Raw genomic sequence first — 21901 nt, 5'->3', positions numbered from 1 at the left:
CAAGCACTCCTAATAAGCCCTTGTTGATTTCTTAATGTCAACTTCTCAAATGCAAAATAAAATTATAAAAATTTTATGTATTGCAGGTGACACGGACAGCTCACTGGAAAACACAGCTATTTCTCTGTCAAGTTGTTCTTTAGAGTCAGAATTTACTGCAACTGGAAGAGAGAACAGCATCAGATCTAGTGATTTCCTAAAAAGTTTTAAAGACCGGGATTGGTAGTAGGTGTTTTCAGTTCCTCTCATCATCCAGATAAACCATGTATTGTAAACAATACATTTGGACTGTGCAAAAGTTAAGGTTCTTGTATTCTTGAGTAAAGAATTGTTTGTGGTCAACTTATGAGATAATGTGGATGTTGATTTTTATGAGCAGTACTGTCTTTTTAGTCTGATGTGTGCATGTTGAAATTGCTAATGGGATACAGGGATGATAAAAACTGAACTAGGTGATAAAAAGTTAACTAGGAGGAAAGCAAATAGCCCAGACTGATAAGCAGATTTATGTTTTTTTAGAGATAATTTGATTCCAGAAGCCAAAAAATTGCTTCTCAGAGCTTTTTTACACCAAATATGAAAAATATAATATAAAAAGGGGGCAATTATTTTTAATTTTCCAAAAATTTGGTTGTTTGTATACATGTGCCTACAACATGAAAATCCTAGTTATTGCTACTACTTTTAAGTCAGCAACACTACTAATTGCTGTGGTTAGAGTCTTGTGAGTAATAATGCCTTCCATCCAAATGATTTAACTCTGCTATTTGTTATTAGTCAAATATCGAAGTCGTACATTGAGCAATGTTTGCCTTTTTATGCAGCCTTCTCTCAGTGCTCAGTTATGTAGGACATTAGAAAGGAACTGAGTAATTTAAAATTATTGCTTTTTTGTATTTTTAGTTTTGATGATGAGCAAGATTCTTTTTGTGATTCAAATGGTCTAGAAATAGAAGAAAGGTCCATTATTTGCTCTGAAACTGATGCAATTCAAAATACAGCTATATACATGGAAACAGGTAATAAATATTTAATTTTACATATTCTTGCAACTCTGTGTGAAGTATAACATGTAATTTTAAAAACTTTCTAGTAAATATATTTCTATTCAATTCAGAAATACAGCAATCAACTAAAATGTATTTTAGGTGGGGGGATTTAACCTTTCACATAAATATGAGTAACTCCTTCAGACTTATTTTAGGAGGTCCAGATGCACTTGAAGCAATACTAACATAAATTTTTAAAAAAAGAGATCAACCTTTTATGAAACTGGTTGCCAGCTGACGTTATAATATAAATGAAGAAACAGGTTGGGTTTTGGATTTTTGTTTGTGTGTTTGTTTTGCTTTATTTTGTTTTAAGTAGCTAGCTACATTAACAGATACTACAACTCAGTTAGATGGGTTTTGTCAGTCTAAGGATGAAAAAATTAGCAATGGGTAGTGTTGCCTTTCGTTCAGCTAACCAAGGAAATTCTAGCTACAATGTTGTAGCAGGGACCAAGTGGCATTCATTCACTGAAAATGTTTGAAAATGCAAGTAGAGGAGTTTGTGAATCAGTGTAGCCCTCTCTTGTGGAGAGTTTTAGGTTTAGAAGAGCATTGATGTGTTCTTTTGAAAGTGTGTGAAAAAGTGGAAACAGACAAACAACCAACTCCAAAGCGGCTAAAAGGAATCTCAGAAGCCAGGCAGAACAGATCATTGGAGCTGTCAATGGAGGCACTTTAATAGGTAAAGCAAAAGCCACACACTCCAACAAAGCAGAACAAGGAATTCATCCACCATTTCCCATGGGCAGGCAGGTGTTCAGCCACCTGCAGGAAAGCCGGGCTCCGCCACATGTAATGGTGACTTGGGAAGACAAACACCACCACACTGAATGTCCCTGCCTTCCTCCTTCTTTCCCTAGCTTTATGTGCTGAGCATGACACTGTATGGTGTTGGAGTCTGCTGTCCTTTCTTTGTCCCAACTCCTTGTGCACCCTTAGCCCCCTCGCTGGTGGGGTGTGATGGGGTGAGAGGCAGAAAAGGCCTTGATGCTGTGCAAGCCCTGCTCAGCAATAGCTAAAACATCCCTGAGTTATCAACACTGTTTCCAGCACAAATCCAAACCATAGCTCCACACTGATTGCTATGAAGAAAATTGCCTCTATCCCAGCCAAAAACCAGCAAAGTACCAAGTTAGTATTTCTGATACTGTTACCTAGGTAATCTTATCCTGACGTGGTACTTAGGTGCAGTTCACCTTGCAAGATGTCTCTCCCCAAAAAGATCCCAATACTTCCCTTCAGTTATCTGTGAACTTTGTCCATTTGACTATTTGTGAAATCCAACCATTCCTCATTGTGCCATCTGCATCTTTCATCAGCTCCTTACACTGTAATCTGTCACATCGAACAGTTTCTCATGTGGTGTCCAGTAGTTTCTTAAGTCTTCTGCTGTTAACTTAGGTGTCAGCCTAAGGTCTAGTTGGCAGGAAATCACTTGCCTGAAGCCCTTACAAAAATAATAGGAGATTCTGGTGACACAATGTCTCGATCTGTGCATAGATTCTATACAGATATCTCTGGGATTTCTGTATTGCAGTGGAGGGCATAGTTTTACTTATAAAACTCCATTGATTCCTGATCAGTTCAAACAAATTGTGTAGCACTGATTTGAGCAATTCTCCGTAATTCTTTAGATTACTTTCACATTTTGATACATCTTGCTTTATACTTATTACTCTAATTCCTAAAATACATTTTTGATGGTTTTATACAACAGTCATATAATAATTTAGCTAGGACTAATTTTTTTAATGTAAAATGTTTTTGTTCCTGTCCACAGACCATACCTTACCATCTCATTTGGCTGCAAATACACAAGAAAATAGCGACCAAAATATTGGCAGTGGCTTGTTAAAGAAAATTGTGAGGGGAACTGATGCTGAGGCATGCAATAGCCAAGGCTTAATACCACCTCACATCATTCAAATTTATGATGAATTATTTGTCATACATCAGAAACTCCAGGTAGGAACTGAAATAACCTAAAAATTTTTGTTGAATAATATTATGAAGATTCTTACTTTTGATAAAGAAATGAGAAATTATGTAGATAGTAAAACTTACCTATGTATTAAAACTATTACTTAGTGCTATTACTTTATACTAATCACAATTAGTTATATACTAAACCTCTGTCTTCATATGCCTCTTTCCCTAAATTAGTTCACTGATTTGGTAATGGTGCTTTGACTTGGATTATGGGTGGGTCAGGTAGGTGGGTAGATTCAGCTTGAGGGAGTTTGAACACAGTGCTTCTACTGTCTTGTAACACACTGTGGACACCTACAACTGTTGCTTCTCTTGAGAGCATCTAAAACTGTTCTTCTGACTCTATGCATTCCAGAGCACTTGCCTTCATGGCCTCCTGCAAAAACCCTCGGTTCATCCCACCAGTCCATCTCCAGCAGGTCTAGGCTACTAACAGAAGAACCTCCTATGTGGTTTTACTCTGTAAGAGTTCCTAAGCTTCTGCTAGATTCCCTGATGTGACTGTTTTTTGCACCATATGAGATAAAAAGAATTTTGTATCTTTTTATCCCTCACCACTTTTTCAGGGATGCTTCCCACTAATTGAAGAAACAATAAATCTAGTATTCAGCATAGACAGTCACATCAGACTCTCTTCTGTCTTACAGTTAATACTATTATCCAAACATTTTGGAAGCAAAAGCCAAAGTTTAATTGTCTGGATTTATACTTGAGCAACAATATAGAGTTGAATTTTGTATTTTGGGAGGCTGAGCCATCCTAATGCACATCAGTCACTTGGGTTGACATGTGAGGAAACTGAACATAGATGGCCATCAGGATACTTTGTTTTAGTAAGCTCTTATGTAACACTATAATTTCACAAAAAGCTAAGCATATCTCTGGGCCAAAAATTCAAATGCAGTATAATTTGTGACAACTTCTTAGGTTTTTAAAGTAGTTTCAACATTTTTTTCTTGATACAGAGAGAAAGTTCAGCACAGCAGGAGTATGCTCTCCACCTCCAGAAACAAGAGCGTTGTCTAACAGAACGAGAAGCCTTGCTTTTTAAACATGAAGCAGCTTTGACTAAAATAAGAGGTGTTGAAAAAGAAGTTCACACAAAATTTGGAGCTATAAAAGAGGTAAAAAAATATATTTGATGATAGATACTGCTCTACATACCATATAATTTGTTTATAGTGGTCTTAAGCCATCATATGTTTGCTGGAAATGCTGCTTATTTCTTAAAGTGATTAAAGGAATGATTTATATAGAAAGTACTGAACAATATTATTAGGATTTTTGTATGACTCCTGTTTCAGAATGGTGCATTTAGTTGTCTGATGTATTAGTACATGTTACTGTTACAAGTTAGAAAAAAGAGGTCACTTATTTCTAAAGTAGTGACAGCTATACGACCAGTATTAGAGAAAAAATTTTGGTCTGTCTGTAATTGTATGTACATTAAATGAGTATTTTTGCATTAGCTGTAGTCAAAATGGATTTCCTTGCGAAGGCTTTAAGACACATTGAGACCTTATGACATTACACCTATTGCAGAGGGCATTAGCAACCAAAGGCTCAAAAAGTTCAGAGGAAGATCAGCCTAACTTTGGGGGTGTGGAAAGAAATGAAATGGTATGGTTTTGCTGTAAGAAGAGGTACTTATTAATAACACTGTTCTTGAGAGTGTTTGCTGTTGAATTTAAGCCTTGTGAAAAGTTTTAGTTATTATCCAGGAGGTCTCCAAGAGAAATCCTTAAACGTGAAATCCTTCCTCAAAACCAGAAGCTGAGAAATTAAATTTCTTTGAAGTGTGCAAGTAAACCTTTCCCACAAGCTGTTGAGGGAGGATAAACTACATGTTAAAAAGGAGGAAAGGGTGCCAGAGGGTAGTATCTGAAAAAAGTATACTGTTCACAAGGCCTGAGTGTACAGTGTTGCATTTGAATAGAAATATCAGCAACAGAAACAGAGGATGATAAGTGGGTGCATGGGCTAAACACACAGAATGAATTGAGAGCGAATGTGCCAGTCTTCAGCTACAAAAAAGGCTGAAAAACTAGATGTAACAAAAGCAGTTAAACATATGAACAGGGAGATTGGCAAGACTGTGGTGTTCCTAGTATTGGATAACTTAAGGACAGGGGAGACAAGCATCTGGCAGGAGTGAAATGGTATAGCTGGTTAAAAATACAGATGACACCACCTGATTTGATTATGGGAGTGGGTAGGTTAGACATCCTGGCATCACCTACAACCCTATGGCTTAACAACTGAATTGGTTATGAACTTCAAGTAAAGCTGTTAACTGTGTATGTAGAAAACAGAAGTGAAACATTCCTTAGGATTCCATAAAAGGGTGCATTATATGTTGGCAGCATCTGTATGTTTATTGGTATGGAAAGGGGATCTGTCATTTCATACAGATGAGAGGACAAAAGGAAACAACCTCAAATTGCACCAGGGAAGGTTTACATTGGATATTAGGAATAATTTCTTCACCTAGGGGATTTTCAAGCATTGGAACAGGCTGCCCAGAGAAGTGATGGAGTCACCATCTCTGGAGGTATGAAAAGACATATAGATGTGGCACTTAGGGACATGGTTTAGTGGTGGACTTGGAAGTGTTAGGTTAATGGTTGGACTCACTCTTCCAACCTTAATGATACTATGATTCTGTGTCTTCTTAGGCAAATATGTGTAGGTGCTTTAGGCAAGAATGTCTTGCCCACAGCTGTTCTGATCCCTATTGGCTGAAGAAGAGCAACATTTGAGGAAAAGAGGAACTGTAGATGATTCTCTGTACAGCTGGAATGGAAATTACTGAGTTTCCAAGCAGAAATGCAGAGGTGGATCTCTTCAGGACTTACATCCTTTAAATTTCTACAGTCCTTTATTTTTGTCATTTGCACATGTAGGGAGAGAGGATATGACTGGAAATGGAAAAGTAGAGATCAAGTAGGTGAATGAAGAATAGTGAACTCATGGAAGAAGAGAAATGAAAGATAGTATGTGTATATAGCTGGAATATTTTCAGTAAAATAAAACCTTGCTGTTTTATCAAATCTGAGGTACTTAAAGAGGTGCACTGGTGTCCAGAGAAGATTAAATCTAAAACAAGTTTCAGGGGAAAGAGAAGAATGGCAGTGGATGTGCAAGTTGTAGTTAACAATTCATATGCTTATGTTGTAAACCCGAGTGTTAGTGTACAAGGCATAGGATTAGTTTCTTGCTCTGCATAATTGAGAGTGAGCAAAGCCAAAAAAGTAGTTGAAACCTCAAAACACAATCACAATTTTTTGTAATTGAGTGAGATGTAAATAAAAGCTTTTTCATTGATTTTAGTTCACAAACATTTCCCACATCTGAACTGTCTGAGAAATATACATATATATATATATAGTCTGATTTTGGTAGAATCTGGAAAGAATAGGAGCTATAGTCTGTGCATGTTGCTCTCTGTTTCCATATAGATCCTTCATAACACACAGTACAGATCTTGTTTTTCTCATTATTTGACCATGCAGAATGACAAACTTGGTATTTGAAAGTCTGTCCTATTATTTTAACACTAAAATGGAGCTTGGTGTTTTTAGAATAGTCCCTTTTAAATCATGTTTTTAAATTTGATACTTCTCTAGCGACATGAGGCAGAAGTTAAACAGCTGACAGAAGCCTTGAGAGAAATAACTAAAGAAAATAGGAGGCTGAAGTCATCATTTGACACCTTGAGGGAAATGAATGACTCTTTGAGGAAACAGGTAAAATTAATTATTTCCTGCTACAGAAAATTTTACGAGTTATAGTCAATAATTGTAAATCTTCAAGCAGCTCTAGTTTGCAAAATTGCTGATTTTTTGTTTCTGTAAGACAGGAATTGTATGAGTGACTGAAAGTACTTCCTGCATGTTTTTCTAGTACTTGAAATTTAACCTTTCTGATCTTTTACAGTATAAAAAATATTGGACTTATTCCTCTGACCCACTAGGAACAGCTAATTGTTAGGAAGGGCAAATCCATATCTTCTGAAGCAGATTGAGGGTGGATGGAGAGAAAGTATTTTATGACTTAATAGAATCTACCCTGTGCTGATTGACTGTGCTGATTCTATTAAAAAAAAAATTTCTAACTCCGTGTTTGCTCAGTATTTTTAGTTATTTTTCTAAATTAAGGCAGTATTTTCTCAGTTCTTATATTGAGATAGTGTTTCATAGTAATACACAGAGTAGGAATTTGTTTCACTTGGCTGTCAAGTCTGACCTAAAATGCTGACGTGCAAATTGCTATCTAAACTGTTTGATCATTGTTTATTCTTTGAATTAATACCTGTTCTGATAGATTGAAGGACGGTAGAAACCTACAGCAGGACCTTATTCTTTCCATTAGAGAAGGTCAGACCTAACTCCTAGAACGTTGATGGTTCTGGTGCAACATATCTGTCTCGTTATTTCCTCTCACTGCTGAATCTTTGCATTTCTGTGCAGAGTGAGGGCTTCTGTGATAATTATGCTGTTCGTCCTTGTATGCATAGGGCATGTTTCTTATATTTAAATGGTGGTTACACTTTCCCTCGTCTTTTCTCACCGAGCAAACTGTTTCTGTAACTGTTAGTAACTGTCTCATTCTGCAGAGAAAAAAACTTTCACCTTCCCCATTAATAAGACAATTGTACCGTTCTTGAAATATTTGTTCCATTTTTATGTCACTTCTTCATGAAAAGATGTGAAGTACCTGTAAACTTAGGATGATACTGTAGTGCTTATTCTTCCCCTTCACACTGAAAGGTTGGGCTGCAGGTCAATAGAGAGCTACTGCTGCTGTCTTATCAGGTTGCCCAGAGAGGTGTTAGAATCTCAAACCTTGGAGCTGTTCGAAAGCTATCTGGACATAGTCCAGGCCAACCAGTTCTTGGTGGCCCAGCTTGAGCTGGGGGGTTGGACCAGATGTCCTCTAGAAGTGCTCTTGAGCCTCAGCCAATCTGTGACTCTGTGATTTGTTGAGGGAGGTGTATGATGATTATGTTTCTCTCACTTTACATGCTGAGAAGAAAAAAATTGAACTTAAATAATTTAGCTACTCAACAGCAGTATCAAATTATTTCATTGTGATAATTAGGTGAAGAATTCAGTTTTGAATTTACAGATACTTTAATATTTTCTGATTCTTTCAGGTAAGTGATGTAACTGAGCTGAACAAGAAGTTGGAAAGTCAAGCACGAAAAGTACAAGCACGTTTAGAAAACCTACAGGTAAGGTTTGTTCTTACATGTACCTGCTTCTTTTATGGGTAATCAGTGAAATGTAATCCATTGTTATATTTTGTTGTAGAGGAAGCATGAATTTTCAATAGTACGGAAGTCTGACAGTATATGTCAAGTGATGCAACAAAGCAAACCTGTGAAACAGGAAAAAGTGATGGTAACATCAAAAATCACTAAGGTAAGAATTGAGCAAAAGTCTTGACTGTTTTCATTCGAAAGGCATTAGGCAGCATAACATTCTCTGTGTATCTTCTGGAAATTAGAAAATGTAGCTTCCAATTTTGTTTTACGAGTAAATTAATTATAATAAGAGAAGAAACATTATATTGGGAGAAAACACAGTTAACAAAGAATGAAGTTTGTTGCTAAAACTGTGTCTTGGATTTCATATTGCGTATGTCAATAGTATATGTGTATATTTTTATTTATATGTTATGCTTTCCACTTCCTGTCATGTCATCTTTCGTCTGCCAATTAGAATTATAACCTGCTTCCACTTTAACAGATTTCTTTTGCTGTGTCAGAGAAAAACAACTTCTGCTTACTGCTGCCGTATAGCACAGCACTGTCCTTATGAATAACACCAGGCAAAAAGTAGTCAGTCAGAAGTATCTGATAAAGAATCTTCTCAACAAAATGTTAATTTTTAGAGAAATAATCTTTAATGGGGGAAAGAGAATAAATGCAGTGTTCATACACAGTTCCAAAACAATCATCTTTGTTTCCTTAAAAAAATCTTCTTATAACACTTCATGAAATGCTTTCTTTCTCCATGTAGTTCCATTTAGTAGCAAGTGAACTGTGAAATGAAAAAGAGATATTCACACCATCATACTTAACTGATATACACTGGGTGCCTTTAAGACTGTGCTGTTTATATATGTAAATTCTCTTTACATAGGTTTTAACATACTTTGGTTGCAAGTGTAATACAAATAATATCAGTAATTACAGTTCTGATAGAAGAGGAAAATAGTTATCTGAAGGTAGATAAAAGAAAACTTTTGAAGTCTTTATAGAACTGTTTGTGCAGCCTGAATTCAGGTATCTGTAGTACAACCAGAATGACAATTTCAAAACGTTTTTGTTGGTTTTTTAACAATGCTAGGTGCCCAGTTAAATTTTAGCAACAGTAAATTGTGTGAAATAAAGCAAAGTAGGTCTGGTCTAGTGTGTTGAGATAAGAATTTCCCCATGCAAAGGACATTAAAGACCTGCTTTCTCCTGTAGTTCATTTGTCCAGAATTATAAAATGGAGTGATTTTTTTATGTGAATTTTTTTTCCAAGGTGTTTCACTACCATTTGTCCAAATATAAAATAAATTATTTTTTTTACACCCAGAAACAATCACAAATAGTGCCTGTCCTGCACTGGGGAGGGAGGTGTGAGAGAGAGAGAAAAACGCTGCAGGATTCCTTCTGAGTCTCTGGAAGAAAGGCCTGACAACAAATGACTTAATTAAAAGGTTATTTTAATAAGACAGAGTAAGAGGAGGAATAAAGACAACAAGTAAATCTTGTGTCCCTTCAGATGCTGGGAACCCTGTGTTTGAGCAGCATCAGGTGGAGCTTGGGTGGATTTTTCCCAGGGCATGCCGAGCTGCTCCTGTCCATTGAGAGAAGTTCCTCCTCTTTGGCCATTCAAGATATTACATAATTTTCTTGCAAGAAAACAGCTCTATTCGTGAAGGATGTTCACAGGAGAAGAACTTGTTGCCTTTTTAGACAAGGGCAAGGCTAGGCAGGAGGCATGATCAGCAGTTCCACTTGGGAGCTGCCTGATTTTATCCTGCAGCCAAGCACAGGATAAACTGTGCAGTCGATTGATCTGTGCAGCACAGCTCAGGCTGCACCTACTCAGGTTAACTGTGATGTTATCTCTGACTCTTTTATGTACAGTAGTCTCTCAGTCAGGATTGCCACCTTCCAACCCTTGATCCACATACAGTTCACCTTTCCCAGTGATATTGTAAGTTACATATTAATAATATGCAGGCTTCTCAAACCCTTGGTACAAGGCCCAGCAGAGCACACATGGCCTGTTCAAGATCACTATCTACTTGAATATGTTTTCCATGGGCTCCCTATACAGTAACTTACCTCCCAGATTTTATCAGGCATAAAATTGTCATCCTTTATATTATGCATAATATTTCATAACAAATGTACTCTCATGTGTTTCAGTCTGTTACTATTTTGGCTTAGAAAAATCATTAACTTGGAAGCTGAAATATCTGATGTTATGGATGTATTACAGCTACCATTGAATTCACAAGTTTATGAGCTCTTAAGTTTTCTTATGGATTGGATCTCAGACCAGCATCTTAGCAAAATAAAAACACAAGAAGAAAGAGAGGACAGTTATAAACTTACGGTTACCCAGAGCTCAGAAAAACCCTCTACTCGGCAAAAGTGTATGAAGGTAAAGGGGTTTGGATTGTTTGCTTGTGTTAATATGTTTCAGATTTCTGGAAGGGGGGTGTTAAATGGTTCTGAGAGTATAACAGGTCAGCATGTAATTAGAACAAAATCACTGTTAATAAGTCAGTATTCATTCCAGCAGTGAGATACAATAGATACATTGTCATTTGTAAAGCATACAGATAATTTTTAATAAAAAGTGTGGTGTTCAGTCTCAAGATGAGAGTTTCAGCATTTTATTTCTAGTCACTTCTTTCAGTTGATACTTCCTCTTTTTATGTCTGATACTGTACATAATTCCTCTGTTTCAAGGCGATTAACTGGTCAAATTTAAAATATTTTTATGCCTATTTAGATATTAATGTTTCAATTTATGACTGATAAAAGTGATGCTGTGCTGTACTTTCAGCACCTTTATTGTTTTCTTTCTGGTGATACCAAGATTTGGAAATCAGTGAAATATTCAGAAAATCCATTTCTGTTGTATTTCTTCATTATATAAAAGATTTATAGCTACTGGGGTTGGATTTCCTGAGATTGAGCTCACATGTATCTCCACTTTTGCATGTAAACCTCTGTAAAATTTAAAATCTGTGTATACATATAATTCTGTTACCTCTACTGGATCTGCCCAGAGAGTATTTGCATATGTAATCTGTTAGATTACAAGAGAAAACTCAAAAAAAAAGTCTGTTTGTTTGTTTTTCACTTACAGTTAGCTTATAGAGTAGTTTTATATACTGCTTGTAATTCTACTTTTGTGTATTTTTACAGCTTTTACCTATAGCTACTGAGCAACTCCAGTGGATGCCATATGTGAATTCTAAACTGCACATGCCTGTAATTAAATTTATTTACTGGTCTGTAAGACAGCTAGACGCTGATATACAGGTAAAACAAGTAGTCCTCTTGCAGTATGTTTTTTTAATAACTAAATTCACAGAAGGTATTAATGGATTTTGCATTTTAAATACATATGAAAAGCGGAAGTTTTCAGGTCGTATATAGAAAAGAAACTGCTGTAAAGTATAAATTCTTAGTGTTTAACACAGATAGGTGCCAAATTAAAAAAAATCAAGTTAAATTTAAATTTGGCATTGTTTATCTAAATACAGTGTTCGTAAGTATGTGATCACTGTTGTGATTTCTAAACACATCAGAAATTACATTTTAGCATATGTAGTTACCAAACTTGCACTAGAAAAGGCAGTACTTTCAGATGCACTTTATGCATGAGATTTGTTGAAATTGATTGAAGTGTGTGGCAAAGCAGTGAAGAAATTTTGTTTGTTTCTGTTCTCTGCTTGGTGTCTAAACACAAGACATTCCTTGCACTCTTTGACTAGAGTGCTATGAGAAAATATGTAGCAGTATAATAAAGAAAAAGATAGTAGCCACACTGTAAAGACTCAGCATAGTGCTGTCAATAGTGCTTTTGCTGAATCAAAAGACAGAAACTTTGTAAATATAGCTAATAAGTAGCTATATTTTAAATGAGCATATTGTGAACTTTGATTCTGAGGTAGTATTTCTTTATGACAAGAAATCTAATAGATATTACCTGTACAGTATTCTTAAGGTTCATATTTACACCTTGATTCTGTGAATGGTTTTATAGGATGTAACTTCAGGCAACCTTACCAAATAGAATTGACTGAAACTGAGCTTTTTCTGGAACCAGAGGCAACTTAAATAATGTCAGCATATCCAAGGCTCTCACTAATTAGTCTCTTGATGAACTATGTGTTGATACGGCACCGTGATAGTGTTGTTCAGCTGCTTTTGGAACACAAAGCAGCATTGTCTATAAAGATTATATTCCAATATGTGGTCAAACAATTTGCTACTTAATATCTAATCACATGGGGAACATATATGTCACTGTATAGTACACAGGATTTCAATGTGTTTTAATGTTTAACTCTGTGCACTGTTTGAAACAGCTTGCAACAATGAGATCAACAATGAGGAGACTGGGCGAAGATATTTTCAAAGGCATAGTGAGCAAGGGAAACCCACATGGTTCTTCTGAACAGTCTATAGAGAGTAAATCAAAATCAGCAGCTTTTTTTAAGAGTTCCTGTATGCCTTTGAGATTTGTGTCAACTTTAATTGTGCTTAAAACAGTGACACAAGGTAAATTAAGATTTTTTTTATTTTAATATATTTATTTCAGTCATGTGCCTGAATAAAAAGCATTTCAATGATACTATAGAGGCTGTTATGCTTTATTAGTGAAAAGTGGTTTTACTTGAGTTTGACTACCTTGTGAAGCAAAATATGTATGAATCTCGCTATTATTCATTTCATGTTTGAGTTTATGTGTTCCTTTTAATATGATGACTTGTTAGATCAGTCAACATTTCTGAAGAAGGGGAAAAGACGATAATTTTGTCAAACTGTTTTTTTCCTTCTTTGTCCTTTTGACATAGAAAGTGGTGTTCACTTTTGTGAGAAGAAAAACCTTCGATCAGTCTGATTTATTGAGATATTTTAAAATTAACTTACAGATTAACTTTGGTTATTTAAACAAATTCTTCCTCATTTCTAATTTGTATATATATATATATATATATGACTTCTTCGAACACTTCAACATAATCTGAATTATGCTTGAAGGTTCTTCATTCATGTATGTGCAGATGTGATGAGTAATCCAAAAGAATGTTTTATTTTGACTTCTGTTATTAGATTTCTCTTTGACTTAGTGTTTTAATTCAGTAATGGCCTCAGTGATTGCTATGAACCTATGCAAAAGGAGTCCATCAGCATAAAAGAAACAGAGTTGATAGGTCCCCTCTGAATCCTAAATGCAGTATAATTGCTACTTATTATCAAGTTGAGTTTCTGAATATATTAACGCTTGATTTTTTTTGTTTGTGTTTATTTCTTTGGGAAAAAAAAGATCATATATTCTCTTAAACAATAGAGTCCATACAGCCTCCAATGCTTGTTAGGGGATTATTCTGTCTGAAACAAGTACATCACTTTCAACTCTTTCTTCTGCCTTTTGTTAACCAGAAAGGATCAGGAGGGTTGTGTAGGGGGGCGTCACAGGGTGAGTGACTCTTACCTTTCAGTGTGAGATGTTTTCTGTTTCCTTTGTTCCCAGAACCCTTCCACCTTTTACACTGGCAGATATGTATAACAGTAAAGTAGAATTTTCTACTTAAAACCTATATAATTTGGTGTTGGCAAGGAAACAGAGGAAGCTGGGTCTTCCTTGCCTTATGGGAGAGGGAGAAGATAAAGGTTTCCAAGTAGACACTACAGGATTACACAAATCAGATTGTATCTGGACAGTGTGACAAAAAGTGTGGAAAATATAACTCAAAGACTAGAGTAACTGTTTTCCCAGCTGATTTGTTAACAGCTGCCTTTCAGTTATGAAGTCTTTTCTCTCTTCAAAGGAAATAGATAACAAGAGGTGTTGCAGATCTTTTTATGGAAGTCAGGCAAAAAGTAATTATATACCATCAAGAACAGGTGTAAGATGCCATTGCTGCTTACCTGCAACAACTTAGCAGTACTGTGGTGCTGCATAACTGGGATTTTCTGCAAGAATACGTTTTACAAGAATAGCATGAGAATGAATGTATTTATAACTCTTTTCCACAACTCTTTGTGATATTAACCACTTTTCAAAGACATTTTAAAAGCACAGATCGTTTTGATAGCAAGTAATTGTTCAGTGGGGCCACAACTGAACCTCAGAAATGGTCCTACTTTAGGCAGGAAGGTTAGATTCCAACTAAATTGTTCCGTGATTCTATGCTACCTTTGATTTTTGTGACCTTTTATTCTCTGAATGGTTTCTATTTTAAAATGTCGTTATTAATAACACAAAGGGATTCAGATAGGTTGCAGAGATGTTAATTACCAAGGTACTCCTGAAAAACCATGCCAGAATGTCCAAATCAGATGCCTGCTTTGTCATCTGATTTTTTTAAGCCTCTTGTGTGAAATATATTGTGCATATTAGGCCAGTTCCTTAGGCAGCAGAGATCCACATCACAAAATTGCTGCAATCTCTGGCACCCTGATTGACACTAAATTGGGAGGCCAAGATTTTAAATGCATAGATAATGAATAGTGTTCTTTTTCATGGAAGTCGTGCTTCTGGATTAGATAGTTAAGAAGATTAGTTTGTCTTTATGCTTAACAACCTGTTCAGGATTTATGTTGAGAGTATTTACAGTAAATACAGGATTTAAACATGATGGAAGACCACCCTGACATCATTAATGAACTAACGCAGTATTTCAGCTGTTGGAGGAAACTATTTCAGTCAAGACATTTTGGTGAAGCATGATAATTATTCTTAAATTGCGACTCACATTTCTAGAAATGTTTGATAAAAGCAATGCAAGAAGAATTGCAATACCAAAACTAGTCATTGCCGAGACTGATTTATCCTAAGCAGATGAACAATCTCGATTAGAATGAACCAGTTTAGCCTCTCATGGTTCCCTTTTACTGCTGGCTTCTATAACATGGAAAATATGATCTGATGTTAAACATATGTCAGATATCACTGTGTATGAATTTTGATCACTCTGACCACATGGCACTAATGATCTAGTGATAAAGTAGCACATTTGAACATACATCTTCTTTCCCTTAAATGTCAGTATCCAGCAGATGGCACCATAGTTAAACTTTTGCGGCAGGATAAATTGTTTCCTTCTACTTAATTTTCTGCGCTCCAGATGATCAATGAGATTCCAAGATACTGAGGACAATTTGACATCAGGAAATTAAGAAATTAGATTGGTTCACTTAATCTGCATTCTTAGTAGACTTTAATGGACTCCACAATGAATGAGAATATAAAATGTATGTGCTGAAACTACCGCTTTTTATAGAAGGGAGTGGGAGTAGTTGCTCTGGTGAAAGTAATTGCTTCTACTCAGGCAAATCAGCCATTGACTCCTTTAATAGAGATTTCCCAGATGTTGAAACTGACATTGTCTCAAACTATGCCAGCTTATATTTTCTTTCCTCTTAAGCAAAATATTTGCAGGACTTTACATTTGTAAGTATATTTTTCTTAAACATAGTAGATAGTGTCTTTCTCTACTCAGAATAAATTGTTAAGGAATAAAAACAGACAAGTAAATTTAATATTTTCACCATTTAGCTTTTAAGTATATGTCTGCAGCGGAAACTGTCAAACAGTTGTTCGCGTTGCTTAATGAAATGATGGTTCTAGAAGTCTTATTGCCTGTGTTCTGGTATCTTTCAGTGGATTACCTGGCTCAGGCATTTGATTCACTTCGCATAGACTTGAAGACAGATGAAGGGAAGGCCTTATTTTTGGAATACCAATGTGTGCCTGTTGTATTAAGTCACTTAAAAGTATCCAGTAGAGGTCTGCTGTCCAGTGCTCTTGATGGATTACTTCAGATGACCATGGAATCTGGTAAATTGGGGTAATTAAAAAAAAAAAAAAAATTAAAAATCAGGATAAGAAAGGTGAGGTAAGCATAAATACAATGTAAAACAGCACAATTCTTATGTACAAATGATCTAATGTAGTGTTAACATTCATTTGTATCATGTACATTCATTAGAGACATAAAACATACATCTGAATTTTCTTTCTCTGTTATCTTGTGTTTTCTGTTCCCTCTCAGCACCTATGTTTTATGTTTTGTCCTGGTTGCTTTCTTATTTATTGCTGTGAATTTTTTATTGCTCTTTTTTGGTTTGGCATTTCAGTTTATTCCACTGTATTATTTTGCTGATATTTTTCTTTGAAGTCAGTCTGTACCAGGGAAGCCAAATCATGAAAAACTGCCAGAAGGTGGAAATAAAACATAGGTTGTATTTAAATTCTTTTCCTAGTTTGAATGAACAGATCATCCACAATCATTTTTCAGTTTCTAATAATTGAAAATGGCATTTCTAAAAGAGATGGTTATGTTTTGCTGAATTTTACTGTGCCAAGATGGTTATGTTTTGCTGAATTTTACTGTGCTTTGGTCCTAGAAAAGTGTTAATAATCCTATTTGTCACAGCATTTTCCAAGTGAACCAGGCTAAGGATCAGTTGATAACCAACTGGATAAACATGAAGGTAGAGAGGCATTCCAGTGCCACATTGAATAAACTTTGTGGGTGGTTTTTTTTTAAAGATGAAAATTACTCACTGCTTTGTAGAACAGAAGTGTTCATTATTTTGGAAGGGTTTTGTTACCATGCATTGTACTGATTAAAATACAAAATGTTTGACTTGGGAACAGCATTGAGTAAACAGCAACTTTGTAGCAATAGAAGTGCAGAAATATTTAACGTTCTATTCTTCCTTGCAGACTCTTTTTCTGATCATGTAGTTAATGCAGTCTTACACTAAGGCATTCTTCCTAATAGTCATGACTGTGGTTGATAAAATGATTGGGAAGGAATTAATTGAATGCACAAAGGTCACAACCTAAGCAAAGTGGGTGGTGTCTGTTATTATTTTGGGTAATGTCAATAACAGTACATTTTCTGTTACCTCTCTGTAGTCCATCTGATACACTAGATGCCTGCAGTTTGAAGAATAATGAAGATATATTTTGAGACACTCAAATTTTTGCTTTCTTGCTTCTCAGAGAAGTTGTACATATGTGAAATCAAGGAAGTAAGAGTACTGTTTAATGGAATTGACATTTGATTGAGAATTATTAATTGGCAACTGGATATGAAGCCTTATGCAGAGCCTTTCTCTTTGGTAGAATAAATTGCCAGTACACAAGTTATAGGCATGTTCTGCTTTTTTCCAATACGTAGTTGGTGTTTTGCAAGAAGCTGTTAACTATGAGAAGTAGGATTGTTGATGGGAAACTGTGTTTTCATTGCTTTGTAAGTTTCCTATTAAAAAGTCATTAAAAGACAAACTATAGAAGATGGCAGTGAATATTCAGAGGACTCTCTATGTTAAACAAGAATTTATGCTCACAGTATGCTTATGGTTTTAAGGCTGTATTCATGTGCAGCCTTAAATGTGAAGTCTTAGGTAGCTGGCCATATACTCAAATACAGAATTGTATTACCCAGAAAGACAGTATCTGGCCAACAGAAGGCAAAGTCCAGACTTTTATTTTTTGCTGTAATATATACCATCCTTTCAATTTGCTATAACAATTTTCTGTCTCTGTTTGTTAAAAAATAATACCTTTAGAGAGGAAGTGATTAGAAATTAAGTTGGGGGAAAAAAGTGGGTTTTTTTCTTCATATTATTTTCTATAACTTAATTTTTAAGTTTTACTTTTTTCATGAATTATTTTTACAGATTTAAATTTTAGTTGTTCAGGCTGAAAAATGTTAATCAGATGTGATATAGCTACTATGTTTCAATAGTCCTCCCTGTAACCACATGTACTTTTTTTTACAGTAAGCAATGAATGCTAATATTTCTGTGCAGTTCAGGCCTATCTAAGGTCCTTATGTAGGCTGTCTCCCATGTAAGAAATTATCTTCCTCATGTTACAGAAATGAAGCTTAGGTTTCCCTCATATGTTAAGGAAAATTACTTGAACTGCATATGAAGAAGGTACCTACTAATCTAAGATGGATATTTCTGTTGATAGAAATTAGAACAAGGAAGTCTGCAGTATTGAATAAGCAGATTTAGTTTTGGTATGCACGTTCTCAGATTTTGGATCAGTATCATTGCTTTTGGCTTCACAATATGTCTGGTACAATCGGTCCAGAATCCAAGTTTCCATTGCAAGTTGATACATTGACAGTGCCGGTAAGGCACATGATGTCAAATGCAACAGCTGAGGTATTAGTATCATCTTTTCCTATCTGTGTACAAGACCTTAATGGCAAATTATTGTTCTTACTGTTATGCATCTTACTGGCACACAGCCCTCCGTGCACTCCATCTCCATCTCTCCTCAGGAGTTTCACATCAAGAATCTGGGAGAGTCCTAGCACCACCATTTCAATGGGAAATGGTGGAGCTCTGAAAGGTAACATTCCTCAGTACTTTTTTACTCTGTGTACTTATGATTTCACTACTATATGTTCAGCAGTTTTGGCCAACTCAGGATATGCATTCACACACAATATCTTTTACTGTTCCAATTGTTACCACCTTCTCTTAGATCTTTTTTCACAAGGAAGAGAAGTATCAGCAGACAGAGATGGAGGAATAATTAATTCTAGAGTGATTTACTTGTCTGAGAAGACTTGCTATATCACAAGATGGTCCAGAGGGTGGCTTGAGGCATTTCAAAACTTGAAAAAATGCATGAAGTTGGGATTCTTCAGTCCTTCTGGAAACTGTGGCCAGAAAGCCAAATAGTGTTGTGTTAATGTTCTGTACTCTTTTTTTCTTTTTTTTTTTTTGCCTGGTATGCTGGGAATAACATTTAACGAGGAATATTTTGGTAGTAGAACTGCAGCATAATTTTTTTGGCATTTTAGAGATGCCATGATTCATTCTAGGGCTTTTTTTGCACTAGTCAGCATCCCATAGCTACTGTTTAGGAAAAATGAAAGCAATTCAGATCACTCAAAATAGTCTAGTTTAAAAGAAAAAAAAAAGGCAGTAAACCAGAGTTTCAGGATTTGACAAGGTCTACTTCTCTGCCATTCTCTACCATGTTTGTTAACACCATTTGCTTCTGTAAAGGTAAGGCTAACTTTAATAAAACAGTGTCTATTTGTAAAAAATCTTTCACAGTGCAGTGGGAAGAAGTAAAATCTATATGATGAGAGGCAACTGATAGTCAAGATCTCTGTGTATCATGCTAACTGGTATGGAATGTGCCTGTATATGTTTTTATATGTTTGGGCACATCCGTGCCCTAAAGACTGTGGCTGATAAAGATAACTATCAGGAGTTCAAGCCACAAAAATACTCCATTTAAAGATCAATACCCCTTCACTTCAAAGGCTAATGAAACTTAGCTCATTGAGAATTTGGAGCTCCTCTGGTTTCAGTGAGCTTCTGTGTTCCAGTCTGAAGGAAGAAGCAGATGATGTTTTTAGCACTGCACAACTCAGTTGTGTGAAGTACAAAGGAGAGCGCATAGGTTACTACACTAAATGAGCCCTGTACAACTTCTAGTGACAGACTTTCTTTTTGGAAACCTCACTTGGAATCCCCATGTCTAATGAGAGCAAAAAAGTATGAGCAGGAAATATGACAGATAGTTTCACTGAGTTTTTACTCTTGCATTACTTTTCGCATCATGCCTTCCCCAAAAAAAGGCACCATTTTTGAACATTGAAAACACAAGATTGGCTCCTTTGAGTGGAATGCATGCATAGATTATATACACTTTGTAAATGGTAGGTAGCTGTGTGTGTCTCTCTATATATGTATGTATATGTGCATGTTTATATTCACATATGTGGCACCAGAAGAGTCATCCTTGAGTACTCAGACATTAGGGAGGACGTTACTGCTGAGCAACGTCTGAATGTTCACTCAGATGACAGGAAAGAGGAAAATGTAACCGTAGTAATTAGGGATTAGGCATTTCATTTCTACTCCAAAGACAAAAGGGGAGTATCAACTTATTTTGACCCCCTTTGTGTCAAGAGGCCTATCCATTTGCATTCTTAATGGTCAAATCATTTGTCATCATTTCCTCCTAGAGCCACAAGATGAACTATGAGCTGTCAAGGTGGTCTTTTTGGTTCATCTCTTACTTCAGATTCCAGGTTGGAACTTTTTCAGTCACTACTAGGATCAGGGTTTACTCTTTAATCATTTTGATTCTCAGTTAGAGAGATCTTACCATATTCCACAGAAATAATGTCAGTCTAGTAAATCTCATAAAGCAAGTTTGAAGCTCATTTAAAACTGTAAGTAAAAATGCACCTGAGGTCCACAACTTCATGAAAAATTTGTCTGAGTTGACATCTTTTCTGTACAAGAGTAGATAACACCAGTGTACCTGTCCAGCTGGGCCATAGGAGCACAGTGGTCTTAACACCACAGGAATGCTGTGAAGAAATAGTTAAGACTTTTGGTACCCTTGGGAAGCTAATTTGTATGTGTTTCTTGAAACTTAGTTGCATCACTGTAGCCTACAAAGATCCAGAGACCACAAGTATACAATACTGTCACATTATTTCTTGGATGGATTCACCTTATATGTATTTATCAAACCAGAATCTCAAATTGTATACATGTCACAAGACTACATTATGGTTTAGGTATCAAAACTTGGATAGTGTTCCAACTATTGGTATACTGGAACTGGTATTTCCCAGACATCTGTGACTTTTCATGTCATTGTATAAATCTGAAGTGTAATGCCAGCCAAAAATAATCTCACCATTTTGTCCCAGTGTGGTGGGTTGACCTTGGTTGACCAAGCTGTTCTATCACTCCCCTCCTCAGCAGGACAGGGGAGAGAAAGTAAGATGGAAAAAAGAAATCATGGGTCAAGATAAAGGCAGTTTAGTAAGGCAAAAGCAAAGTCCATACATGGAAGCAAAGGAAATCAAAAGATTTTATTCTCTACTTCCCATCAGCAGGTGGTGCCCAGCCACTTCCTGGGAAGTGAGACTTCAGCATGCATAGAGGTTCGCCTGGAAGGCAACGTCATGAATACCGAATGCCTCCTTCCCTTCCAGTTCACCCTTCCCTCTTCTCCTTACTCTTAGCTTTTATTGTTGAGCAGATGTTGTATGGTATGGGACTCAGTTTGGGTCAGCTATCCTGGCTGTGTCCCCTCCCCTCCCAAGATCTTGCCCAACCCCAGCCTGCTGGCGAGGGAGAGTGTTGGAGAGACAGTGCTGATGCTGTGCCAGCATTGCCTAGCAGTAGCCAAGCACTGGTGTGTTACCAGCACCCTTCTAGCCACCAATACAAAGCACAGCACTTTGAGGGCTGCTGTGGGGAAAATTAACTCTGTCTCAGCCAGACCCAATAACACCCAATCATTAATGATTTTGAAACTTCAGCAGTGTGTCAGAGATACAGAATATATATATATGTGTGTGTGTGCCAATCTGGTTTGCCTCACCTCTTTTACAGAGACGTTAAAGCCTAAGGCAGAGGTAAAATATTATACTGATCACTTTTCTTTTAATATACAAAAACATTCAAAGCTGGAACAAAGGCTGACTTTTGAATGTCGGGGGTGAAAAAAGTTGAGGTTAGTTTTGGCCAACTCTTCAGGGCACAAGAGTGAGAGTCTGCTAAAGATATTATGTGGTAATTTCAGACAGTTTACTTTGTGTCA

General features: G+C 36.2%; 1 protein-coding gene across 2 annotated transcripts in view; it reads left to right on the top strand.

Moving 5' to 3' along the window:
* CCDC138 (coiled-coil domain containing 138) overlaps positions 1-21901 on the top strand; it is a 37872-nt gene that overhangs the window by 2730 nt on the left and 13241 nt on the right. Inside the window, exons 3-13 of one of the 2 annotated variants that reach the window (XM_032680870.1) lie at positions 87-225; positions 904-1019; positions 2833-3017; positions 4007-4165; positions 6668-6787; positions 8197-8274; positions 8354-8464; positions 10544-10708; positions 11482-11598; positions 12651-12843; positions 15953-16129. In XM_032680870.1, coding sequence (XP_032536761.1) covers positions 1010-1019; positions 2833-3017; positions 4007-4165; positions 6668-6787; positions 8197-8274; positions 8354-8464; positions 10544-10708; positions 11482-11598; positions 12651-12843; positions 15953-16129 — 1315 coding nt within the window. In that variant the 5' untranslated portion in view covers positions 87-225; positions 904-1009. Of the gene's footprint in view, positions 1-86; positions 226-903; positions 1020-2832; positions 3018-4006; positions 4166-6667; positions 6788-8196; positions 8275-8353; positions 8465-10543; positions 10709-11481; positions 11599-12650; positions 12844-15952; positions 16130-21901 lie in introns of those variants that run through there. The other variant, XM_032680871.1, reaches the window with a different exon arrangement.

This window comes from Chiroxiphia lanceolata, chromosome 2, assembly GCF_009829145.1.
Source record: "Chiroxiphia lanceolata isolate bChiLan1 chromosome 2, bChiLan1.pri, whole genome shotgun sequence".
Classification (NCBI taxonomy): domain Eukaryota; kingdom Metazoa; phylum Chordata; class Aves; order Passeriformes; family Pipridae; genus Chiroxiphia; species Chiroxiphia lanceolata.
Note: the sequence above shows the minus strand (reverse complement) of the source record. Positions and strands in the feature narration are given on the sequence as shown.